The sequence below is a fragment of the Dipodomys merriami genome, unplaced genomic scaffold, assembly GCF_024711535.1.
Source record: "Dipodomys merriami isolate MVZ:Mamm:240054 unplaced genomic scaffold, mDipMer1.0.p SCAF_1, whole genome shotgun sequence".
Classification (NCBI taxonomy): Eukaryota; Metazoa; Chordata; class Mammalia; order Rodentia; family Heteromyidae; genus Dipodomys; species Dipodomys merriami.
The window spans coordinates 122,510,430-122,532,130 of record NW_027202270.1 but is presented as its reverse complement, the minus strand read 5'-3'; the positions used below and the strand labels follow the sequence as shown (position 1 = coordinate 122,532,130).

At 34.5% G+C, this 21,701-nt stretch overlaps 1 protein-coding gene across 10 annotated transcripts in view; it reads right to left on the bottom strand.

Annotated features, from left to right (window-relative positions):
- Positions 1-21,701, bottom strand: part of Cep128 (centrosomal protein 128) — a 277,887-nt gene that overhangs the window by 117,177 nt on the left and 139,009 nt on the right. For all 10 annotated transcript variants that reach the window (XM_070028501.1, XM_070028506.1, XM_070028496.1 and 7 more), the window contains one exon: positions 17,242-17,434. In XM_070028501.1, coding sequence (XP_069884602.1) covers positions 17,242-17,434 — 193 coding nt within the window. The remainder of the gene's footprint in view (positions 1-17,241; positions 17,435-21,701) is intronic.

Sequence of the window (21,701 nt, the reverse complement as noted above, 5' to 3'; positions counted from 1 at the left end):
CATCAGTTAAAAACAGCCCTCTGGCTAGGAGATGAACTTATATGGCCGCGCAACTGCAAGGGTAGCGGTAGGCAGCTACTATGGGTAGGCCATGCAACTATGTTAAGGCAAAAGATGCCTATGAACCAAGACAACACAGTGGGACAGATTTAGAATATGATTTAGAGGCAGAGCAAATAGGGCTGTTTAATGAATTCAACAGGCAGAGTGAAGGAAACAGGAATTAGATGAGAACTCTGGTTTTTAATCGGTTACTGAAATAATTCTCATACAACATTCAATTCAACCACTTAATGTGTATTACTCAGTGACTTTTAGTACACTGGGTTATTTTTATTACTTCAAAAAGAAGCCTCATATCAAGAATTAATTCTACCACATACTCTTTCTCGTGCACAGATTTATTTCATCTATCACCAGAGTGATCTTTTAAGTGATGATTATATACATAGTATGCCAATCTACGTCTAAATATTTGACTATTATCCAGATGCTGGTGGGTCATTTCCGTAATCCAAGCTACCCAGGAGGCTGAGATCTGAGAATCGCAAGTCAAAGCCATCTCAAGCAGGAAAATCCATGAGACTCTTATGTCCAATTAACCACCAGAAAACCATTAGTGGTGCTGTGGCTCAAAGTGGTAGAGTGCTAACCTTGAGCAAACGAGCTCAGGGACAGTGCCTAGGCCCTAAGTTCAAGCCCCACGACCACCATCAAAAAAAAAAAAAAAGATTTGACTATTAAGGGTATTTCAGAGAAATATAATGAATTTATATATGGTTCTTATGGATTTTTATTTCACTTAGCATAATGTAATCAAAGTTCATTCATGTTACAAAAATAATTAATACTGAACGTCTTCTTGTTGATACATAATACTCCACCGTTATAGGTATGGCATATTATACTGATCTATTCAATACACTCAGGATATTTTTCTCTTTTGACATTGCAGATATTTGCCACTTCGAACTACATAAGCAAGTGCAGATTCTGATGTGGACATATGTTTTCATTTCTCTTTGGCATTCACTTAGGAGAATTGCTGAGTTATGTAGTATATTTGTGTTTCACTCAGTTACTGTTGCAATGTGTATATTCTCATCAACAGTGGATGAAGGTTTTAATGTCTCCATGATCTGTCCAACAGTTTTTAGTATCTGTCTTTTCTTTTAATTATTGTTATAGCAGTCCTAATGAGGTTTTGATTTGCATGTCCCTAATGGCCAATGTGCTCACTTCATGTGCTCATTACCATTTTATATCTGCTTTGGAAAACTGTCCCTTCACACCTTTACCCATTTTTAGTTAGATTGTTTATTGTTATCATTATCGAACTATAAGAGCAGAGCAAAAAGCCCAAAGCAACACTGAATTAACTAAGGAAAAAATTAATAAGTATCTCTACTAGGTTATGGCAGTTCACAAAATTTGTAAGCTCTATGGGCAGAGTCTGCAATCACTCACTATGAACAGTAATTAATTGTGCATTGTATGTTGACATGCAATTGCACAACTGAAAGTCAACTATTTTAAGCAACATCTGCAATCGTTAGAAATAGAGCTCCAAAAGCAAGGAAAAAGTGTCATCATCTTCAGTTCAGATAGAAAGTCATATTTAGAACGCAATCCCTATAAAGTCTAACAACTATACCTAACTTCATGGGACACTTCATTACAAGAGTAGTAGCTACCAGGAACAACTGTGCTTAGAAGGGATACAAAAGTTGTGAGAGAGCCAGAAGAATCTAAGCTTAGTAATATTTGCCATGAGCATCAGAAGGGGAAAAAAGGTGACATGTGGCAGAACATGTCCCAAAGAATCTTTTTATATTAGGAAAATAGTAACTCAAATATTTTAAGATATGATGCTTACTTTTAAAAGAAGAAATTAGACACATTTATACTAATACCTAGTGGTAAATAAAACAATCAAAAGAAACTCAAGGACTGTGCTTCTACTCTAGATTTTTACCCAGTGCCATGGTAAGAACGAGAATGTGAGGTCAAATAGACATCAACCTAATTAATGGACTATTCCATATGCATCTTCATGGAGCTCCCGTCACTTATGGGACAGCCACACGCAACTGACCAAATCAAAACGGTAAGGCTGTTACCTTACCATGTAGTTGAAGGCTCACTCAGACTCACAGTGTCTTACAAAATCAGCAACCATTATTTTTAGTGGTATTACTGAATTAATATCAATTCATTAACCTTAGTACAGAGACAATTTCACATTAGTAAGCACTTAAATCAATTTTTTCCTCTTTTAACAAAAAGTTTGCATAATGTTTATTTCTAAATAATACTAAATGCTGACAGAAGAAGATTTGGTCTTTTCAACAAAAGTAAGCATGTGTAACATTTGCTTCTGCATACTACAAAAAAACTGCCAAGTCAAGAAATTTAAATAGCTACTTTTAAAGATGAACCCCTGAAGTTATATGATACAGCAATACAATCACTTTAGCAATAAAATCACAAAGTCTGTAAGAATACCACTATCGTGTATTGTATAAACATGCTATATACTTATATGTATTATGTGATATATATATATATATCACATATGGATATTTTAGGTTTTGAAGAGTTTATAGTGACACAGTAAACACAGAATTTATAGTAGCAGAAAAAGAGGAGCGGCCATTTCCAAATGTAAGGAATGTAACTTAAAATGGTCTTTCAGAGACTGAATATGATAGTTATCCTATCACACTCATGGTTCATGGTTCAAAGCCATGTATCATGGTTCAAATTCATGGATCATGGTTCAAAGTGAGCTCCAACAGGAAAGTCTGTGAGATTCTCCAATAAAACCACTCAGAAAACCAGAAGTGTTGCTGTGGCTCAAGTGGTAGAGTGCTAGCCTTGAGCTGAAGAGCTGAGGGACAGTGGCCAGGCACAGAGTTCAAGCTCCACGACCACCACCACCAATAACAACAAAAGAAATATAGTGTAAGAGGGAATTTTCCTTGTTTCAAAGCACAAAGAGCATGAGCAATAAATGGAGACCAAGGTATATAAATGTTATTCGATGTGTGGCAAGGAAGGAGCTACACAGGATATCTCATTCAAATCATCAGACCATCACTCTAGAAACACACAGGGTCCTGGCATGCTGTGGGCTTGATCACCACGACAGAACACAAGATAGGTACACCTACTATTTTCAAATCCTGGTTCCTAAATATTAGGGTGATTCTAGAGACTTACCAAATATTCTAGAACCTTCTCAGGGTACGATCAACAGAAAATTCTAAAGAACTATCTAATGTTCAGATCATTAAAAAAAAAAAAACCAGAGTCAGAGATCAAGGAGATCATATTCACTTACACAGCCTGTCCATAATAATATATTTTTCTCTCAGTCCAGGAAGAAAACAACTTACTTATTTAATAAATACAAAATAGGATGTTTATAAATATGCAAATAAGGTTTTCTTTCATTTCCGTGGGACTGAGAGCATAGATGAGGTACAGTGTTTTGCTTAGCATGGACGAGGCCCTAGGGGTGACTTCAGCATCTGACATTTCCACAAATTCCCTTTGTAATTTTTTTTGCAGAGACAGAACTGTCAGTTTTATTTGACCCATGGTTTATAAGAGGCAAAGAGAGTGACGAGGGAGACAGGACGGTCTGTCACTAGAGAGTGGAAACACAATTCTAGTTTACAAAGGATTTAACAATGGGATGGTGAGCAATATCCTGTCAATATGAAATTACAGAATACACACAAGAGAAATTCTTAAAAGAATCAAAGTACCTTAAATAAAAATTAGAGTATTCACTCCATGATAACAGTAACTAACTCTATGAAATCCGTTTTTAAAAAACTGCTATTTACTCATTGTCAAACCTATGCGTCTTCTGCCCAAATCAAAGAAAGATTCTGGGAAGAACTTACATTGTAGAATTTTATTCCGGCTTGAATCAACAGCACTGTTTTAATCCATGTCTAAATCTAGCATAACAAAGTTATTTGCCTCAAAAGTAAGGGTGTAGTACCCTTTTCAAAATGTCTTACTACCTAGCTTAATTGCCTCTATAAGAAGCAAAAAACTTTCAACCATAAATTATGGAGGGAAATCTAGCATAATGGTGAAATAGTGTCCAAAAACTGATACCCTTTTTTGCATTAAAATATTCAGGGCTAATTATGATTATTAGCACTTGTTCTTGTCCTTGCTTTGTTCATTGGCCAAACTTAAACACTTCTCATCTCCTTCAATGAAAAGTGGCCCTATTATGTTCCTGGAAGCATGAACAGGGTTCCTCAAAGCCTAATTTTAAGGTCTTAATTGGCTGAGGCAATGGGAGACCATACAAAGCCCACTTCACAGAGAAGGGCAAGATTGCCAGGTCACTTGAGAACAGATGAAGAGCTAACTAGAAGCTATTGCTGAAATCTTACACAGTGTTCTGGGAAGTTTTACCAAATAGTAACTTACAGAGAATGGAGCAGTCATCCATCATTATAATACAGAACCCAGAGGGCTGGAAGTTAGCTTATAGAAACAACAATTAAAACACGGAAACAGTTATCTCCACGTTAACAAATGAATAGAATACCCACCAGGCAGGCTCTATGAAGACTGACCACTATGACAAGTTCATGGCATATGCTGCTAATTTCACAGATTTGGTTTCATCTTCCTATAACCTCTATGTGCCAGGAACACATGGTCACAATTCAAGAGGGCTTCTACTTGCTAGCAATTTTGTTCATTTGGTGCTACTAGATTCAAGGTCTACTTTTATAGGAGCATATTTGAAGAATTATACATTTACCCATTCATTTGCCCACTCAACATTTGTGGTGGTTAAAGATACTTAAGGCATTTAATAAAATTATGTTGGCCCTCAAGCAATTTTACATAAAATATAATTATTAACATGCTCACATTATACAACACTCAATTTGTAATAATTTTAACTGAATTAATTCCTTTGTCATCAAGTCTAACTTCTTGTAACAGATTCGCAAAACAATGAAATAAAAACTAAAAAGAAAAAAAAAACTTTTATTTGGGAAATCCAAGTCTATGGGAAAAGAAATGTAAAAGATCTGGATTAAATCCAAAAAAACTTTTAATTATTTTGTGTTCACAATGATAATAAGGATACATACTAAAAATTCATCATAAAGCACTTTACACATGTGGGTATATAACAAAGACTGTTAGTTTTCATTTACTGTGTAGTACTCAGTAGAAATGTCACTTTCTGAAATTTCAACAACATATTTAACAAATTCACTTCATTTTACTCCCATAAAACCATTCAAAGTGAGGGAACAGAAGACACCATACAAAAAGATATGTCTCACGTAACTGCAATCCTCTGTACATCACCTTTCTAAGAAGAATGAAGTAAATTAATTAAAAATATTTAATGTGGCTCAATGTGGAATTTTTTTTTAGGACAGCTCCCATATAGTTCAGTTTTGCTATGTTCTATAACCTCCCGAATCTTATTCCACTTGCCTATTTACCCCACGTTTTCATTATTACCAATATTCCATTTGTAAACTTGGGGTTCATTCTATCTCATTCTTATTATCCTCAGATTTCAAATTGCAGAACATTTTGCTCCTCCTACTTCAAGTTATTCACATCAGAAATGACCCACACGCCCATAAAAACTGAATGGGTAACAATATAAATAGGTAACAATATAAATAAATGGATATTTCAAAGAAAAATGGTAGAAAAAAAATCATAGAACATAGTTTAATGACTATGTAGCTAGTTTCTCCTAATTAACTTGGTACTAAGATACTGAAAACTGAGCAAAATGTTTGAAAACTATTAAAAGAAGAGAATTTCTAAGGTGTCCCTGGAATAAAACTAACCTGAAGAAAGATTGTAAATGAAAACAGAACTTGAAATTGGATGATGAAACAAGAGCTGTGGAACAGTAATGAGATGTTTAGTGACCCAAACATGGTTAGGAAGGCATGGGAACTGAAAGACCACACAAGACCATTGTGAAGGAGCTGAGGTAAGTTTACAGAGATAAGCACGGAGGCCAACCAACATTTATGTCTTGACTAATATGGAACTTATACTGATTCACAAAAATGAGGTTGCGACTCACCTGGAGGAGGGAGAAAAGCATAAAGAAGCAGCAGGGTGTATTAGTTTAAGTTTAGAATAAGGGTCAATTTACAATGTAATTTTTTTTAATCAATAGGGAAATAAATAAGAGCTTTCCATACAGGTGCCTCCAGAGGAAGAAGCCAATATCCCGCTCATTTCAGAAGCCAGAGATAGCCACATTAAGGAAGAGAAAGCAAATCCGAAAGCAACCATTTGCCAGAAAATACATTTTCAATGTTTGCTCCCCAGATTCCAAAAAGTTAAAGGGTAAAGGTACACATTTCTAAGGAAAATGTGCAAATAGCATTAAAGTTGAATTCAAACATAAGAAGCAGGAAGGTAGTCTAAATTCTTGTAGATTCATTCCTAATCTATTTACCAAAGCTTTTTATCCTCTTTACATTTAGATTAAATTATTTCCTATCTGCACTAAGGAAAAAAGTAATAATTTCTATATTTAAGTAGAAAATTAGATATGTAGATATAAAAATAGTATAATTATATTAATGAATCAGAGCTACATTTCTAACTGCTAGGTAACCATTTATTTAATTATATACTTATATGTTTACTCTTTTAACAGCTTTATGTTAATGTTGATTTATTCCTGCCACTCATACTGTGCCAAAGGCTTTGCTAATCCATGCTGAACTCTGCTGGATAGGGCCATTAGTGAGAACAAAAACTGCATACCCTCCCATTGTCTTATCCCTGAGTAGAGCAGATTCCAAAATGTTCTAAGCAGGACTGATTGATTGTTGGATCCATTGACTGGTAGATTTGAAAGACTACTTTCATTTCTCCTACACAATTCATTTTTTAAAAACAACTTTACATGAGTTTGTTTGGAAATAGATATTTCAATGAAACTGACTTCTAATGCTTAACAAACATTAATAGATAAACATAATTAGTGAAATATTATGAGAATTTATGTGTTTATGGGATATCTTATACGACAGAGCAGTCATGTTCTTCTTCCTCCTATTAGCCTTTACAAAAATAATTATACCATGAACAATTTTGCAAATACACAATATTGCAAAATATGTAGCTAAAAGACTGAGATTTACAAAGAAGCCACTTCTATTCTAGTATTCTGAAGAAAAACATTGTTTTATTTGTAACTTCAAGGACTAGATCTATAAAGTTAGGAAGGAGAGGCTATTTCCAGTGACAAACCTTACTGAAGTTGTTAGATCAGATTGATATGCTATAGGTAGTATGAACAGAACATCGAGTTGTAGTCTTCCTCCATTTGTAAATCAGTGACTAATATTAGAACACTAAGATATCAATACCTGCCTCACAATCTCAGGTACTTCAATAGTAAAAAGAGAATTAATAATCTCACAAGGTTCTTTTTAGAGATGAAATGAGATAATTCATAGACAAACTGTGCATCACCAAACTCTTAAGAAATGCTAGAATCCCTTGTTCCCCTAACGCTCATCTCAAGGAAAATTACAATCTAACATCACCTGTATAGGGCTATGGTTAAGAACCTACTCAAAACATGACATGATTAAAACTGACTAACAAATATCTAGGTCAACAATATTACTAGGATAAAACACAAATCTATAATCTCTCAAGACTAAAATAGTCTAGGAAAGGGAAAGTAAGTATTAAAATCTTTCCAAATATTATTAGAGAATACAAAGTACTGTACTCTATAAAACATAAAAGGAAAAAGTCTTTCAAAAGACTCAGTCTAAGGTAAACAGAGTTGGGATTAGAATGTTTGGTGGGATTAAAAAAAAATTTGTCCTATACTTCATATCTGATCTGTTTCTTGAAGAAGAAGAGTAAATCAACACTGACATTTGCTTTTGGGGGGCTGATAGCAAGACCTTTGTGTCAGTGAAAAAGTAATAATAAGAAAGCACAGTTTCTATTGAATGTACCTTGGTACATTCAAAACAAAAGAAGCCTACTTATCTACGCTCTCAAATATCTATGCAATATATATACCCCTTATTATTTAAAAAAAAATCCTAGTGCTGGAAGCAGTAAGGAAACAATAGTCTATAAAACTAAGACACAGAAACAGAAAACCGAAAACAAGTACCATGCAATTACAACCACAGTTTTAATAGTAATGGGAGGTTAAAAATGAACAAAAGACATGCACAGAAGTTACATAGTAAAAGAAGAAATGAAATAATACAAACTTTTCAATGTAAAAACCATCTAAGTTCAGGAGCCTGGGAGTCAAAAATCTCATCTGTGTTATAAGAACTTATTATAATATCAGCAGTGTGTGTGTGTGTGTGTGTGTGTGTGCGCGTGCGCGCATACGCATGCATCTATGCCTTCTCTAATAAAGCACTGTTATTGGGAGGCCAACCAGGAGTATGCTGTAAGGTATTTCATTATAAAAACACAAAATCAAAGTTAGATTACTAAACAAATTCATTTTTAAACAGCTGATAATGGGTAGAGAAATATACAGCTGGGGCCCAGGGAAAAGTATGCTCTTGAAAATACTCACTCGATTGTGCCTACTAGCATAAAGTCTTAGTTCCTGAGCTCGAGCATGCACATGGGTAAAGAGCTGTCCAGTAGAGGGTAAAGTCAACAGGTCAGGACAATATTGTAAATAAGAAGCTTCTATAATCCACTGTCCTCATGAAATAACAAAGACTAATGAAGACAGAACTTATATAAGGGTTAATTTATGTAACAAATTGATTTTGCCACAGGATGCCCAGATATTTAGTGAAGCATATTCTTCTGTATGCCTGTGATGGTTTTTCTAGATAAGATTAACATTTAAATCAGCAGTTAAATAAATCTAACTACTCCTTACAACATCAGTGGGCCTCTTCCAATCTATTAAAGGCCAGAACAAAATAAAGAAAGCTGAGCAAGGAAGAATTTTACTTTACCTGTCTTTGGGCTGGGATATCAATCTTCTGTCCTAGGAGGATTCATACTCTGAACAGAACTCAAACCTATTCTGGCTCTCAAGCCTTTGGACTAAAATTGAAACCATCAGAAATTTTGAGGGTTTCAGTTTATTAAACACAAATCCTAATACACAACAATCCATAACTATGTGACATTATTCTCCATAAAATACAAGCACACATTGTGCACATACATGCACACAAACACATATATATTCATCTAGTTCTACTTCTGGACAACCCAATTTATGTAGTAAGTATCACCAGAAAGAAAAGGACAGATAAGTAGGAAATTTTCAAGGAAAACTTTGTAAAGCCACTAGTAATAAAGGACAAGAAACAAAAGAATATAATTGATATTTCATGTCATAATATCAAGAATAAGTTTAAGAAAACGTCTCCTACAGTTTCAAGCTTCTATAACTATAAGGCAATAGATATGATATATTCAATATGCTACCATCCTCTATTTCAAAGTATTTCCACTTGAGAATTCATGACACCCTGTTTTATTTTCATCAACCACATCTGGTATTTAAAGTATTCTAAATCCCAACTTAATCTACAGTAAAGAATAATTTATTAAGCTTCAAATACTCAAGAATTCACATCATTAAAGTTAATATCATGTTCTCAATTTATTAAAATATTTTTTACTATCTCTAATGTTCAGTATCACTGAACTTTTGAACAAGCTAGTATCAGCATAAAAATAAAATGTTAAACATATTTTTAATTAACAAGGCTCTAAATAAATAAATCATGCTATATCAGAATTCAATTCTTAAATTATCTAAGAATATTAAAATATTTCGCTCCAATATGGAACAGAAAATATTGCTTTTGTTCATCTTTAAATTGAACTATGATGACTTCTACTTTGAATGATAAATCTGAAAAGCTGATATATTTTAGAAAATAACAGAATTAATGTGTATCTAAAATAAACAAGCATAGTATAAACAAAATATAAATGATAGACCTGCAGGGTTTGTTTTTTTGTTTTTTTTGTTTGTTTTTGTTGGTCATGGGGCTTGAACTCTGGGCCTGGGCGCTATTCCTCAGCTCTTCAGCTCAAGGCAAGTGCTCTACTACTTGTGCCACAGCACCACTTCTCGTTTTCTGGTGGTTTATTGGAGATAACAGTTTTGCAGACTTTCCTGCCTGGGCTGGCTTTGAACCACAATCCTCAGATCTCAGCCTCCTGACTAACTAAGATTACAGGCATGAGCCACTGGTGCCGGGCTTAGACCTGCAGTTCTAATCTACCTGTTAGGAAAGAAACCTATAGTTTTACAAATCCTTGCTCTGTTTCTGTCCCACAACACATTTCTATGAAATTATACTCTGTTCAGCCAAAATCCACTAATTTCAGAAATGGCACCGAAAAATCAGCTGACAAGAGACTCTCAGAATAGTAGGAATAGACAAACCAAAAATCGAAAGAGGTACTTAAGATCACCATGGTTGTAGAAAGATAAGCCAGCTAGATGAGAAGTACAGAGCGTGTTTTAAAAATCAATACCTTGAACAATACAGCAATTTTACAATATTGGAAAGTAAAAGCTAAGTTGTATCTCTTTTATATATTAAAATAACTTAGTACATATTATTCTAGATGCATCAGTACAAAATCTCAGTGCCTCAAATATCTACCACATTATAAGCATTACGCTTCAGAAGCAGATTGAAAATAACAAATGTAGTTAAAATTCTATCACCTGAAAAGGCTCAATAGCTGTGGGCAATATGATCATATAAAATGAAAGTTATCTGGGCTGGGAAGTTGGCTCAGTGGTAGAGCGTTTGCCTTGCATGCCTGAGGCCCTGGGTTCGATTCCTCAGCACCACATAAGCAAAAAGAAAAAAGCCGGAAGTGGCTCTGTGGTTCAAGTGGTAGAGCGCTAGCCTTGAGCTGAAGAGCTGAGGGACAGCGCTCAGGCCCAGAGTTCAGGCCCCACGACCGGACCCCAAAAAAAAAAAAAAAAAAGAAAGTTATCTAAATAAACTCCAAGAAATGGGAAAAAGAAGGTTTTATTATTTTGTTTGAGTTTTTATTCTTTTAATTTCTCCTTTGTTGTGGTTTTTGTTTTCTGCACCTTTTGTGTTGTACATACATTTATCTGTTTGGGGGAGGGTAAGGGATGAACACAGAAATTGGTAGGACAAAGGGTAAACAAATGCAGCAAAGATACTCACTAGACACTATGTTGAAAATTATAAAATTTGGGAAGGAGGGTTAGGAGGAAAAAACTGGAGAAAAAGAGGGAAGAGGTGACATTGTTTGAAAAGAAATATACTCAGGCTGGGAGCCACAGTGCCATATCTGAATTTTTCTGTTTATATGGTACTGAATCAAACCCAGAGTTTCATAAATGCTAGTCAAGCATTCTACGACTAAGCCACATTCCCAAGCATGTGACATTCTTGAACTTCAGCCACCTGCAAACCTTACTATTTGGTGGCTGTGGTGCTGATTCTGAGTACCACATAAACAGAAAAAGCCAGACGTGCCAGTATGGCTCAAGTGGTAGAGCACTAGCCTTGAGCACAGAGAGGTTCAGGGAACCCAGAGTCCAGGCTCTGAGTTCAAGCTCCAGGAACAACAGAAAGAAAGGAAGAAAGAAGGAAAGGAAGAAAGAAGGAAAGGAAGGAAAAGGAAGGAAGGAAGGAAGGAAGGAAGGAAGGAAGGAAGGAAGGAGAAAGGAAGGAAGGAAGGAAGAAGAAAGAAAGAAGAGAAAGAAAGAAAGAAAGAGAGAGAGAGAAAGAAAGAAAGAGAGAGAGAAAGAAAGAGTAAGAAACAGAGGAAGGAAGGAAGGAAGGAGGAAGGGAGGGAGTGAGGTAGGGAGGGAGGGAGGGAGGGAAAGAGGGAAAGAGGGAAAGAAGGAGGGAAAAAAGAAAGGAAGAAGGAAGGAAGAAAGGAGAGAGGAAAAAAGAGAAAGAAAGAGAGAAAAGAAGAAATATACTCATTACCTGACTTACATATAGCTGTAACCCCTCTTGATATCACCTTTACAATACATAATAAAAGCCTGTACATCTTTGAGCATATATAGGAACATGAAACAGCCCTCCTTCGCTGTACATTTCCAGGCTGTGTATGTCCTCATCCTTTCTTCAGGCTTACATAATGCAAAGATCAGTTAGTCCCAAGCACAGATGCTGACAAAGTAATAGTCAAATAAGGAAAACACTACACAAATCATTGCAATAAATGAATTTTTAAAAAATGATCATAAAACAAAATTCTAACATTTTTTTCAAAGATCCATATCCTAACCTTTACTTTTGATCCAATCCATTCCTATCTTCTTAGATCTTGTGTCATTTTTTTAACCTAGTCAGCCTTTAGATTCATGATCCCTTCTAATCATTTATATGATCCTACAAACAGAAAATTTAATAATCCAAAAGTTATATCCATTCTACTCTCAGGAACTTAGACTATTTTGTATATTTGCATAGTTTTAATATTGTTTTTCTGAAATTTTTTTCAGATCATTCTAGGGATGTGACACAAATTACAATACAGATTGGGCTAAAACTACTATTAAAATTACAGTATTTCTAAATAAATCAAAAATTTCTTAGCGAATACTGCCATGAAATGAATAAAAATGTAAAGCATGAATATATATATATATATATATATATATATTTTACAGCAAAATGCCATGCATAAATAAAATAGTAAGAAAGACAATATTGCTTCCTGATCCCAGAGTGTCAAAAAAGGAAACCACTCCAATTAAGTTAAGCAGCCTAAGCAGCCTATGCACAATGGCTGGTGATTTGTCTTTCATGTTTGTAGAGTTTAATAAGTAACTAAGCAAAATTCTTGTGAATATTGCTATTGCATTGGTTCACCCTTCTTCATTTGTCTCACCATTTTGTTGTTCCCCTTCCCTTCCCTAATTCAGCTAAACATATATCTAATACCCAGGGTACCAAAATCAAATACAGTGACAACAGGGGATAAACCATAGGGAAAAAAAAACACAAAAGAAAAAAAAATCACATAGGACATTAAAACAACAATAACAAAGAAAAACCTCTTGTTTCCAAGTCTTGGATTTAATTTTGCTTGTTAGCCTCATCTTATATGGTCATATGTACAAAGCTATTGAGCTATTCTGCTTACCTGCTTGGACTATCTTAGACATATACTAATTATTACAAATGAGGAAAACCATGGGATCTGTTTCTTTAGGTCTGGCTTACTTCACTTAATATAATTTTTTCCAAGTCTTTCCATTTCCTTATGAATGGGAGGAGATATCATTCTTTCTGATGGAAGCACAGAATTTAATTTTGTATATATACCACTTTTCTTGATCCATTCATCTACTGAGGGGCATCTGGGTTGGTTCCATATCTTAGCTATGGTGAATAATACTGCAATAAATGTGGTTATGCTGGTAGCTTTAGTATGGCCTTGTTTGTGGTCATTTTGGTAAATGCCCAGAAATGGGATTGCTGGGTTATAGGGAAACTCTATGTTTAGAGCTAGCGCTCTCCCATTTAAGCCATGCCTCCATCCCAGTATTTTGCTGGTTGACTGGAGATGAATTTTGGAGATTTTTCTGCCTAGAGTAGCTTAGACCTTGATCCTCTGATCATGTGAGACACTAGTACCTGGCTTATTTCTATACTTCTAAAGCTAAAATTTGGGAAGAAATTACATGGCCTTTTAAAAATGTAAATATTTTTCATTAACTATTAATGTTGAAGTTCCTTTTTATTTGTGTTGTTTAATTTCTTTATTCATCCACTCACTCAACAAATAATCTAACATGCCTGCAATGTTCTGGGAGGTACTAAGGAGATAGCATTACTTTGCTGGAGCCTGTCCCAGTGAATACATTATCATGCAGTACATTTCTAATCTGGGTATCTGGTGAAAATCCATTAAGGCAAGTGAAAAGATGTTTCTGGACAAGATCTGTCTTTTTCTTGCTGCAACAATCACAGCCATTATTGCCATGGTAAAACAGAAAACAGTTGAAATTCAGGGAACAGAAATGTAGGATACTGTACTGCCAGCCTCTTGGCTTCTTGGCTAACACAGGTGTTAACCAAAACAAGACCAATTGACAAGTTCATCCTCTGCTGCAAAAGTAATTGCTCTCCAAATGGCAACATGATTATTTTCCTTCTCTTACAATATTGAAAAGTTGATCAAAATACTCTATTAGTATTTTCCAGCTAAATCTTTTAAGAAAAGATAATTCTCTAACACAGAATTCTTGACAATGGCTTTTTTTTTTCACTTCTAAATGTCCACTCGAATGAAATTTGATAGTAACAGAACACTTCAACCTATGCACACTGTTAGCAGAAATATTTTTTTTATCCATTGTACTTATAATATCAGAGCAATAGGCAAATGCTGAAGATCTAAAGTAATCTAACAATGATAAACGAACAGAAAACCTAGACCAAACTGGAAAATAGGTAAAGGAGTCTCCAGGACAATATCAATTTAAATATTCTAGGAACAAGACATATATAGATAAATGTCTTATTTTATTGATATATATTATATAATATTATAGAATACACAATATATTATAATATTACATATAAAATATGATGTAATATAAAAATATGTAATATATTATATTATATACACTATATCATAACATATATACACATATATCATAACATATATACATATATACACATATACACATATAAAACCCTGTCATAGCCCAAATAACAGAAGTCTGTAAAGGAAACTAAATCTTATGTTTAACTAAGAGTTCACAATTCTAGATTAATAAAAATAAGTAAATCAATAAAATGCCTCCTAAATATGTGAATAGTCCTAAGCAAGTATAAAATAAGAATTTATCAATACCCCTCCTTCCAAATACCGTTGAAAACAGTAAATCCTTATAACTTCCCTCTCAAATAAATTTTAGTTTCTAATAAATCTCAAAGTTTCAGGAACTTTTATATTTATACCTAAATCCTCCCCAGAGTAGCTTAATGTTTATCACAACTCACAGCAACAAAAAATTCTCAGTAACGTAATTTCTAAATTTCTGAGCAGTAATTTCTAAACTTCCCTTTTTTGTAGTACTGTAGCCCAAACCTACAGGCCCAAATTAACCCAGGAAGGATAGCACAACTCACACCTACAAAACTAGTAGCACTCACTAATAAAAACCTCTTGTTCCTAGGCTTAGGATAACCAAACACATGTTACTGCACATGACATTAAATCAAACTAAAAATATCAGTTTGAGAATGGCATTAATTTGAACAAATAGGAAGCTTCTCCATTTCAGGTGCATATAAACTAGCCTTGTTCTAGCCCATAAGTTTCTAAGAGTGTAAAAGGAAACAAACTTAAATATAAAAAAAAAAAAACCTATAAACATTGATACTTCAGAAATATCTAAACTGAGGGCTGGGAATGTGGCTTAGTGGTAGAGTGCTTGCCAAGAATGCATGAAGCCTTGGATTCAATTCTTCAGTAATACATAAACAGAAGAAGTTGGAAGTGGCGCTGTGGCTCAAGTGGTAGAGTGGTAGCCTTGAAAAAAAGAAGCTCAAGGACAAAATAAGATACAAACAAGATTTCTATGTCCAGGCCCTGAGTTTAAGCCCCAGGACTGGCAGAAAGAAAAAAAGAAAGAAATTCTAAACTTAAACATCAGCTTAAGCAAAGTGCACCATAGTAAAAAAAAAAAAAAATGCATAATGAAGTAGGAAATAACATGATAAATACTGCAGAGAATATTTTTTTTACCATTTTTTCTCTGTGCAACACTTGCTTCATTTTTCAAGATGCAAATTAAATAATATTATCTTTAAAAATAGCCATGAGGACTTCAACAGAAGGAATTGGCACTTCTCTTCCCTCTTATTTTCTAATATTAATATATTTATTTTATTCTAGTGTATGTTTACAAGTCTTTTAACTAGGCAGTCTTTGTTTGATATTAGATTAAGTTCCTCACTTTTGTATCCACCAAAAAATACCTTACATGATAACTTGCTTTATTCACAAATAGACTACATATGGTTTTGACCAAACAAGGTCAAAAAACAATCATTTTAAAAAATCAAGAGAAATTTGAAAAATAATTTTAACTGCTCAGGATACAGAGAAACACCCAGTCACAGATTCTTCTAAACTTACTGAGATCCTGGTGTGGTCTGCTGGGTGTTTCTCTGCCTTAATTTTCTGAAAATATGCCTCAAAAAGAAGAGGGCAGGGTGGGTGATCAAAGGGAAGGAGAAGAAGGAAAATAAAATCTAGGGTCAAAGGACAAAGACATTTATCTAATGTTTGTCTTTGCTGTTTTCTATGTTGATAAACAGGCTTATAATTATTATAGCTAATATTCTCAATTCCAAAAGAGAAGTTTAAACACTTATACATAAGAAACATGTTATTAAAGCTTATAGAGACCTCAAAAATCTAAAAATGTAAAGTAGATTCAATACTCACTCCTCCCAAAATAAAAGGGATAATCACTTCAGAATGGTAAGAAAGAAACAATTCTTAAGTGGTACATGTGGGGAGAATAATAATTACTAATTTAACTATTAAAAGAAAAAACAAAACTTACTCTAAAACAGATTATCATACATTAATGTTTAAGGGACAGTACACTGGGCTTCTTGTGGTTCTTAATAAAGTTAACCAATAAAACAATAACTAAATCAAACAAAATAAGATACAAACAAGATTTCTATGCACAACTTTTCTCTTCTTCACATTATGAAGTGTGCTAACTATAACACAATGAAAAGCACTTTAAAGTTAGATATTTTCCAAACTCCCCACCATTGTTTCCACTAGTGTGCTTATAATCTTTAATATCTTACATATTTATTTCATTTATTTCTGCCACTTAAACAATGTAATGCAAGTTAAATAAATGTAGTTTTTTCTCATCTATTCACTGATAAATTCAATAATAGAGAAATCTCTCACACAAAACAGGCATCCAAATATTTATTTGTTGAATGAATTCATAGATATTTTACAATAGAGAAGTGGAATGTTTGACCAAAGAAAAACCCTCAAACCCAACAGTACCCCCTTCTATCCCAGGAATGAAGAAAAATGGGAGAACAAGAGACAAGAAAAGGAAATGGAACTGGTAAAAGGCCAAAGGGGAGGGAAATACCAAGGGTCTTTTTTCAATCCTAGAATTCTATGAATATAAATAAAGTAGAGGAAGAGTAAGAGCAGTTAACTTACCTCTCTTCTCCTGGTGTATTTCTTCCAGAAGCTGCTCCTGCCTTTCTATCTGTTCAAACAGACACTGGAGCTCAGATTCCTTGTTTTCCGTCAGATCTCTGAGTTGCTGTCTGCAGAGCATCAGCTGGTGTCGCAGGTTTTTCTCTCTGTTTTCTCTCTCTTTCAGTTCCTCACAGAGCCATTGAAGTTTAGTCTGAAAATATATCATGTGCATTTAATTTTTTAAAATCTAGAAGACAATAACATTTCAAATATATGACCAAAAAAAACCAAAGTTAACATGATTTGGAGAATTATAGTTAATTGCAATCAAATTTAGGCAAGGAGTTTGAACATCCATATTTTAATCTGCATACAAAAGTTGGTTCAGAAATTAAGCCATAATACCTCTAGATTTTTATCAAACACTTGAGAAACCCATCATCTTTAGAAATGCAACACCATAGCAGAGTTTGACCTATTAAATTTCCAGTCATAAAACAGGTAGTCATTTATGGGCTGGGAAGGTGGCTCAGTGGTAGAGCGCTTGCCTTGCGTGCATGAGGCCCTGGGTTCGATTCCTCAGCACCACATAAGCAAAAAAAAAAAAAAAGCCGGAAGTGGTGCTGTGTCTCAAGTGGTAGAGCGCTAGCCTTGAGCTGAAGAGCTGAGGGACAGCGCCCAGGCCCAGAGTTCAGGCCCCACGACCAGATCCACCCCCCCCAAAAAAAACAGGTAGTCATTTGACTTAGTACATATGGCATCTGAAATTTTAAAAATACCCCCAGAATAGAACACTTTACTGAAGATATTTTATTTTATTGTTGTTGGTGGTGGTGGTGGTCGTGGGCTGAACTCTGAGCCTGAGCGCTGCTCCCTGAGCTCTTCAGCTTAAGACTAGCACTCTACCACTTAGAGCCACAGTGCCACTTCCACTTTTTCTGCTTATGTGGTGCTAAGGAATCGAACCCAGAGCTTCATGCATGCAAGGCAAGCACTCTACCACTGAGCCACCTTCCCAGCCCCATTTCAGATATTTTATAAGATGATAAAATTGCTAGTTATGATGACAAATCCTCATATGTTGAAAACTCAGGGAGAAGGAGAGTACCTCTAAGTTGGAGGGAAAAAGTCAACATCTGCCCTCAATGAAGCGACTATAAGAATGTTAATAAAGTCAATTCTTTTTATAGACTCTAGCTTTCACCTATCATTATGCTTAGATATTTTAAGCAGGACTGTGAAAGACATATTTCTTCCACTTTCAATACAAAAAGATTCAGTCATGTCTCATTGCCTTCCCAAATATAGCTCCCTATCCTCTAGCCTCCAGGATATTTTAAGTAAATAAGAAATAAAATGAGTAAAGTACCTGTTACAAGGGATAACTAAATGAACTCTGACTTGCTTCTAGTGTACAGTGGTGTGAATTTCCTCTCTGGAAAATAATCTGGTCATTTCAAGAGGTTAAACAGAGTTACCATATATGCAGAAATTCTACTCCTTGGTTTACACTCAAAAGAAGCAAAGATATATGTCCATGCAGAAACTCAAAGTAGTATGTTTATAGAAGCATACTCACAATATGCCCCAAAGAGAAACCATCCAAATAGTCACCAAACAAGGATGATGAAAAAAATGGTGTATACCTAAACAATGGACAATTATTTGGCAATAAAAAAAAGTAATGATATATACCACAACACGGACAAACCTTAAAACATTCTGCTCAATCAAAAATGCCATTCCCAAAAAGAAAAACCAATATACAGTATGATTTCATTTTATAAAATACACACCATAGAAAAATCTACACAAAAAGATGAAGTGTGGCCTAGAACTGTGGATAAGGCTAGAGCAAACTATTGGGTGAGGTACAAAGGTATCCTTAGTTTATTTGGGGGTAATAATAATGTTCTAAAAACCATTTTGGTGATGGTTGCACAACTCTGTATATACATTGAGACAAACATGATACTTAAAGCATATGTCCATTAAGCTATTACTTAAAGAACAAAATGAAAATCTAAAGGGTTAAAAGATAAAGGTAAAAAAGGCTAGGAAAATAAAGCCATAATAAAATATCCCAGAATGGACTGCGATCTGGCTTTAGTGAAGAATTTGGAATCCATTAGCCATATGACACTATATAAAAACAAAGTCCTCCAACTTCAAGTGAGCTGTGGGGTCCAACTGGAACTCAAGAAATTTAACAAATTCTGTTTGGTTTTCAATATTTCCTTTCTAGTATCCATACAAATACAATCATACAAATACAAAACAAAAGTTTCCAAAAATGCTAGGTTCGGTAGCACTGGCCTATAATCCTACATATTCAGGAGGGAAAACCAAGACTTCATTTTGGAAGCCAGTCAAGCAAATGGCCCTGTCTCAAAATCAAATGGGAGTGGTGGCTCCAATTATAGAATACTTTCACTGCAAAACTGAGGCCTAAGATCAATCCTCAGTATTGCCAAAACAGAAGTTCCATTGAGCAAAGAAAACTTGGTCAACTTCTTGCCAGGTAAAAGGAGTAGCTTGCGTCACAATCTCCCATTGAAGCACTAAGAATCCGGGTTGGGGTGAAGATATCGTACTATATCATTATCCTCTATTTCTTTTGAACTTAGTCCATATAGACAGACACGGAATGCAAATGAAAAGAGTTACAAATAGACAAAATATATATATATTTCACATTTCACTGACGGTCCCTCAAAACCTGTGGGTAACACAAAGTGCCAGCTATAAGCATTTGCGGCTGAAATGGGTAGCTCAAGTGGTGGAGTCACTGCCCAGTAAACATGAGGCTTTCAATTCAAGCCACAGTCCTGGGATGGAAGAAAAGGTGGGGAGGAATGGAAGGACAGTAGGAGGAAATTAATTGAATTTTTAAATACCAGGTAGTAAAACAAAATGGATTCCTGAGGTTACTAACATCAATTCTCCATTTGAAACTGCTTATCCCCAGAGATTAAACTGCAAAGACAGAAAACAACTTCATATTTTCCTTTTCTCAATGCTTTTTACTTATACCATCTTAATCTTTGGCTTTGATTCATTTCCTATGATTATTATTACTAAATAACAAATTTATACATTGGATTCTGATACGAGAAAATGAAAGGATAGTCCAAAATTATCCTGAAATAACATGTGTGTGTGTGTGTGTGTGTGTGTGTGTGTGTGTGTTGACACAAGTTATGGATTGAATTGTACTTCAGTGTATATTTGTACATTGAATTATATTGTCTATATATTCTGCCCCAAGTGTGAGTTGTATAAAGGTAAGGCCTTTAAGACAATGATGAAGCTTACACAAATCATAAGGGTAAGACCCTACTCTCACAGGTCTGTTGTCCTCAGAACTCCCTTTCTCTTAGGAACACAAAATGTGGCCCTCTGTATGACAGAAAGAGAGATCTTACCAGAAACCAAAACTGGCACCTTCAACTTAAGACATACAGTTTTCCGATCTGTGAGAGAATAAATATTTAGGCCACTAAGAGTATGGCATATTATATCAACCCCAAAATACTAATAAATAATGACCTACAGCTTTAATTTACTCCTATGAAGCCTTTATTCTATTGTCAAACAAAATATAAAATAACTTATAGTTAGATGCTTGTTTTGAAGTGAACATGTAGAATATATTATTCATCCAAAAATATCAATTTATGGAAATGTAATCAACTGATAATCAATTATGGGAACCAGTGTTTATTAGATACTCAGAATTGTCATTAAGTATCTTGGAGAAGCAGTCTAAAACACAGTACAGGAATAACTTTAACAATTTCATATAATAATTAGCACAAAATCTTCTATTAACCACTCACTGAACCATTTTACAGATTACAAAATAGGCTCATTTATTTAACAATATCAACAAGGATCATTAAATAAACCAAAATAGAGAACTTAAAAATAATGTAGGTTTTACCTAAATTCTTGCCACCATATAATTAGGTGGGAATATTCAAAAGAATCTAGTAAAACTACCACAGTAATCTTTTTTAATTTCTGAGAGTCCTCTACTGAGATTTAGTATAATAATAAAGTCACTGAGAAATAACTTAAAGCTGAAAACCAAGGAAAACAGAACATTTGAATGAAAAGATTACAGCTTACAGAGATAATAATAAGGACCACTCATTTTGCTACTTTAACTACTATGCTTCTTTCATCAAAACTCTAAAAATAATTTTGAAAAAGTTGCTTATATAAGAACCAGAGAAAAAAGAAAGAATGGTGACCTTTTAAAATGTGCTCGGCCACCAAAATAAGGACTAAAACAGAACTGCAAAATTCAAAGCCACACCAACTTAAAAACAGAAAAATTGGAAGCTTGGTGCTCTAATTCTGTGGCTTCAGCCTGTAATCCTAGCTACTTGGGAGACACAGATTTCTGGGATCATGGTTTGTGGGCAGTCCAGACCAAAAAAAAAAAAAAAAAAAAGCCATCATAACCCTTCTCA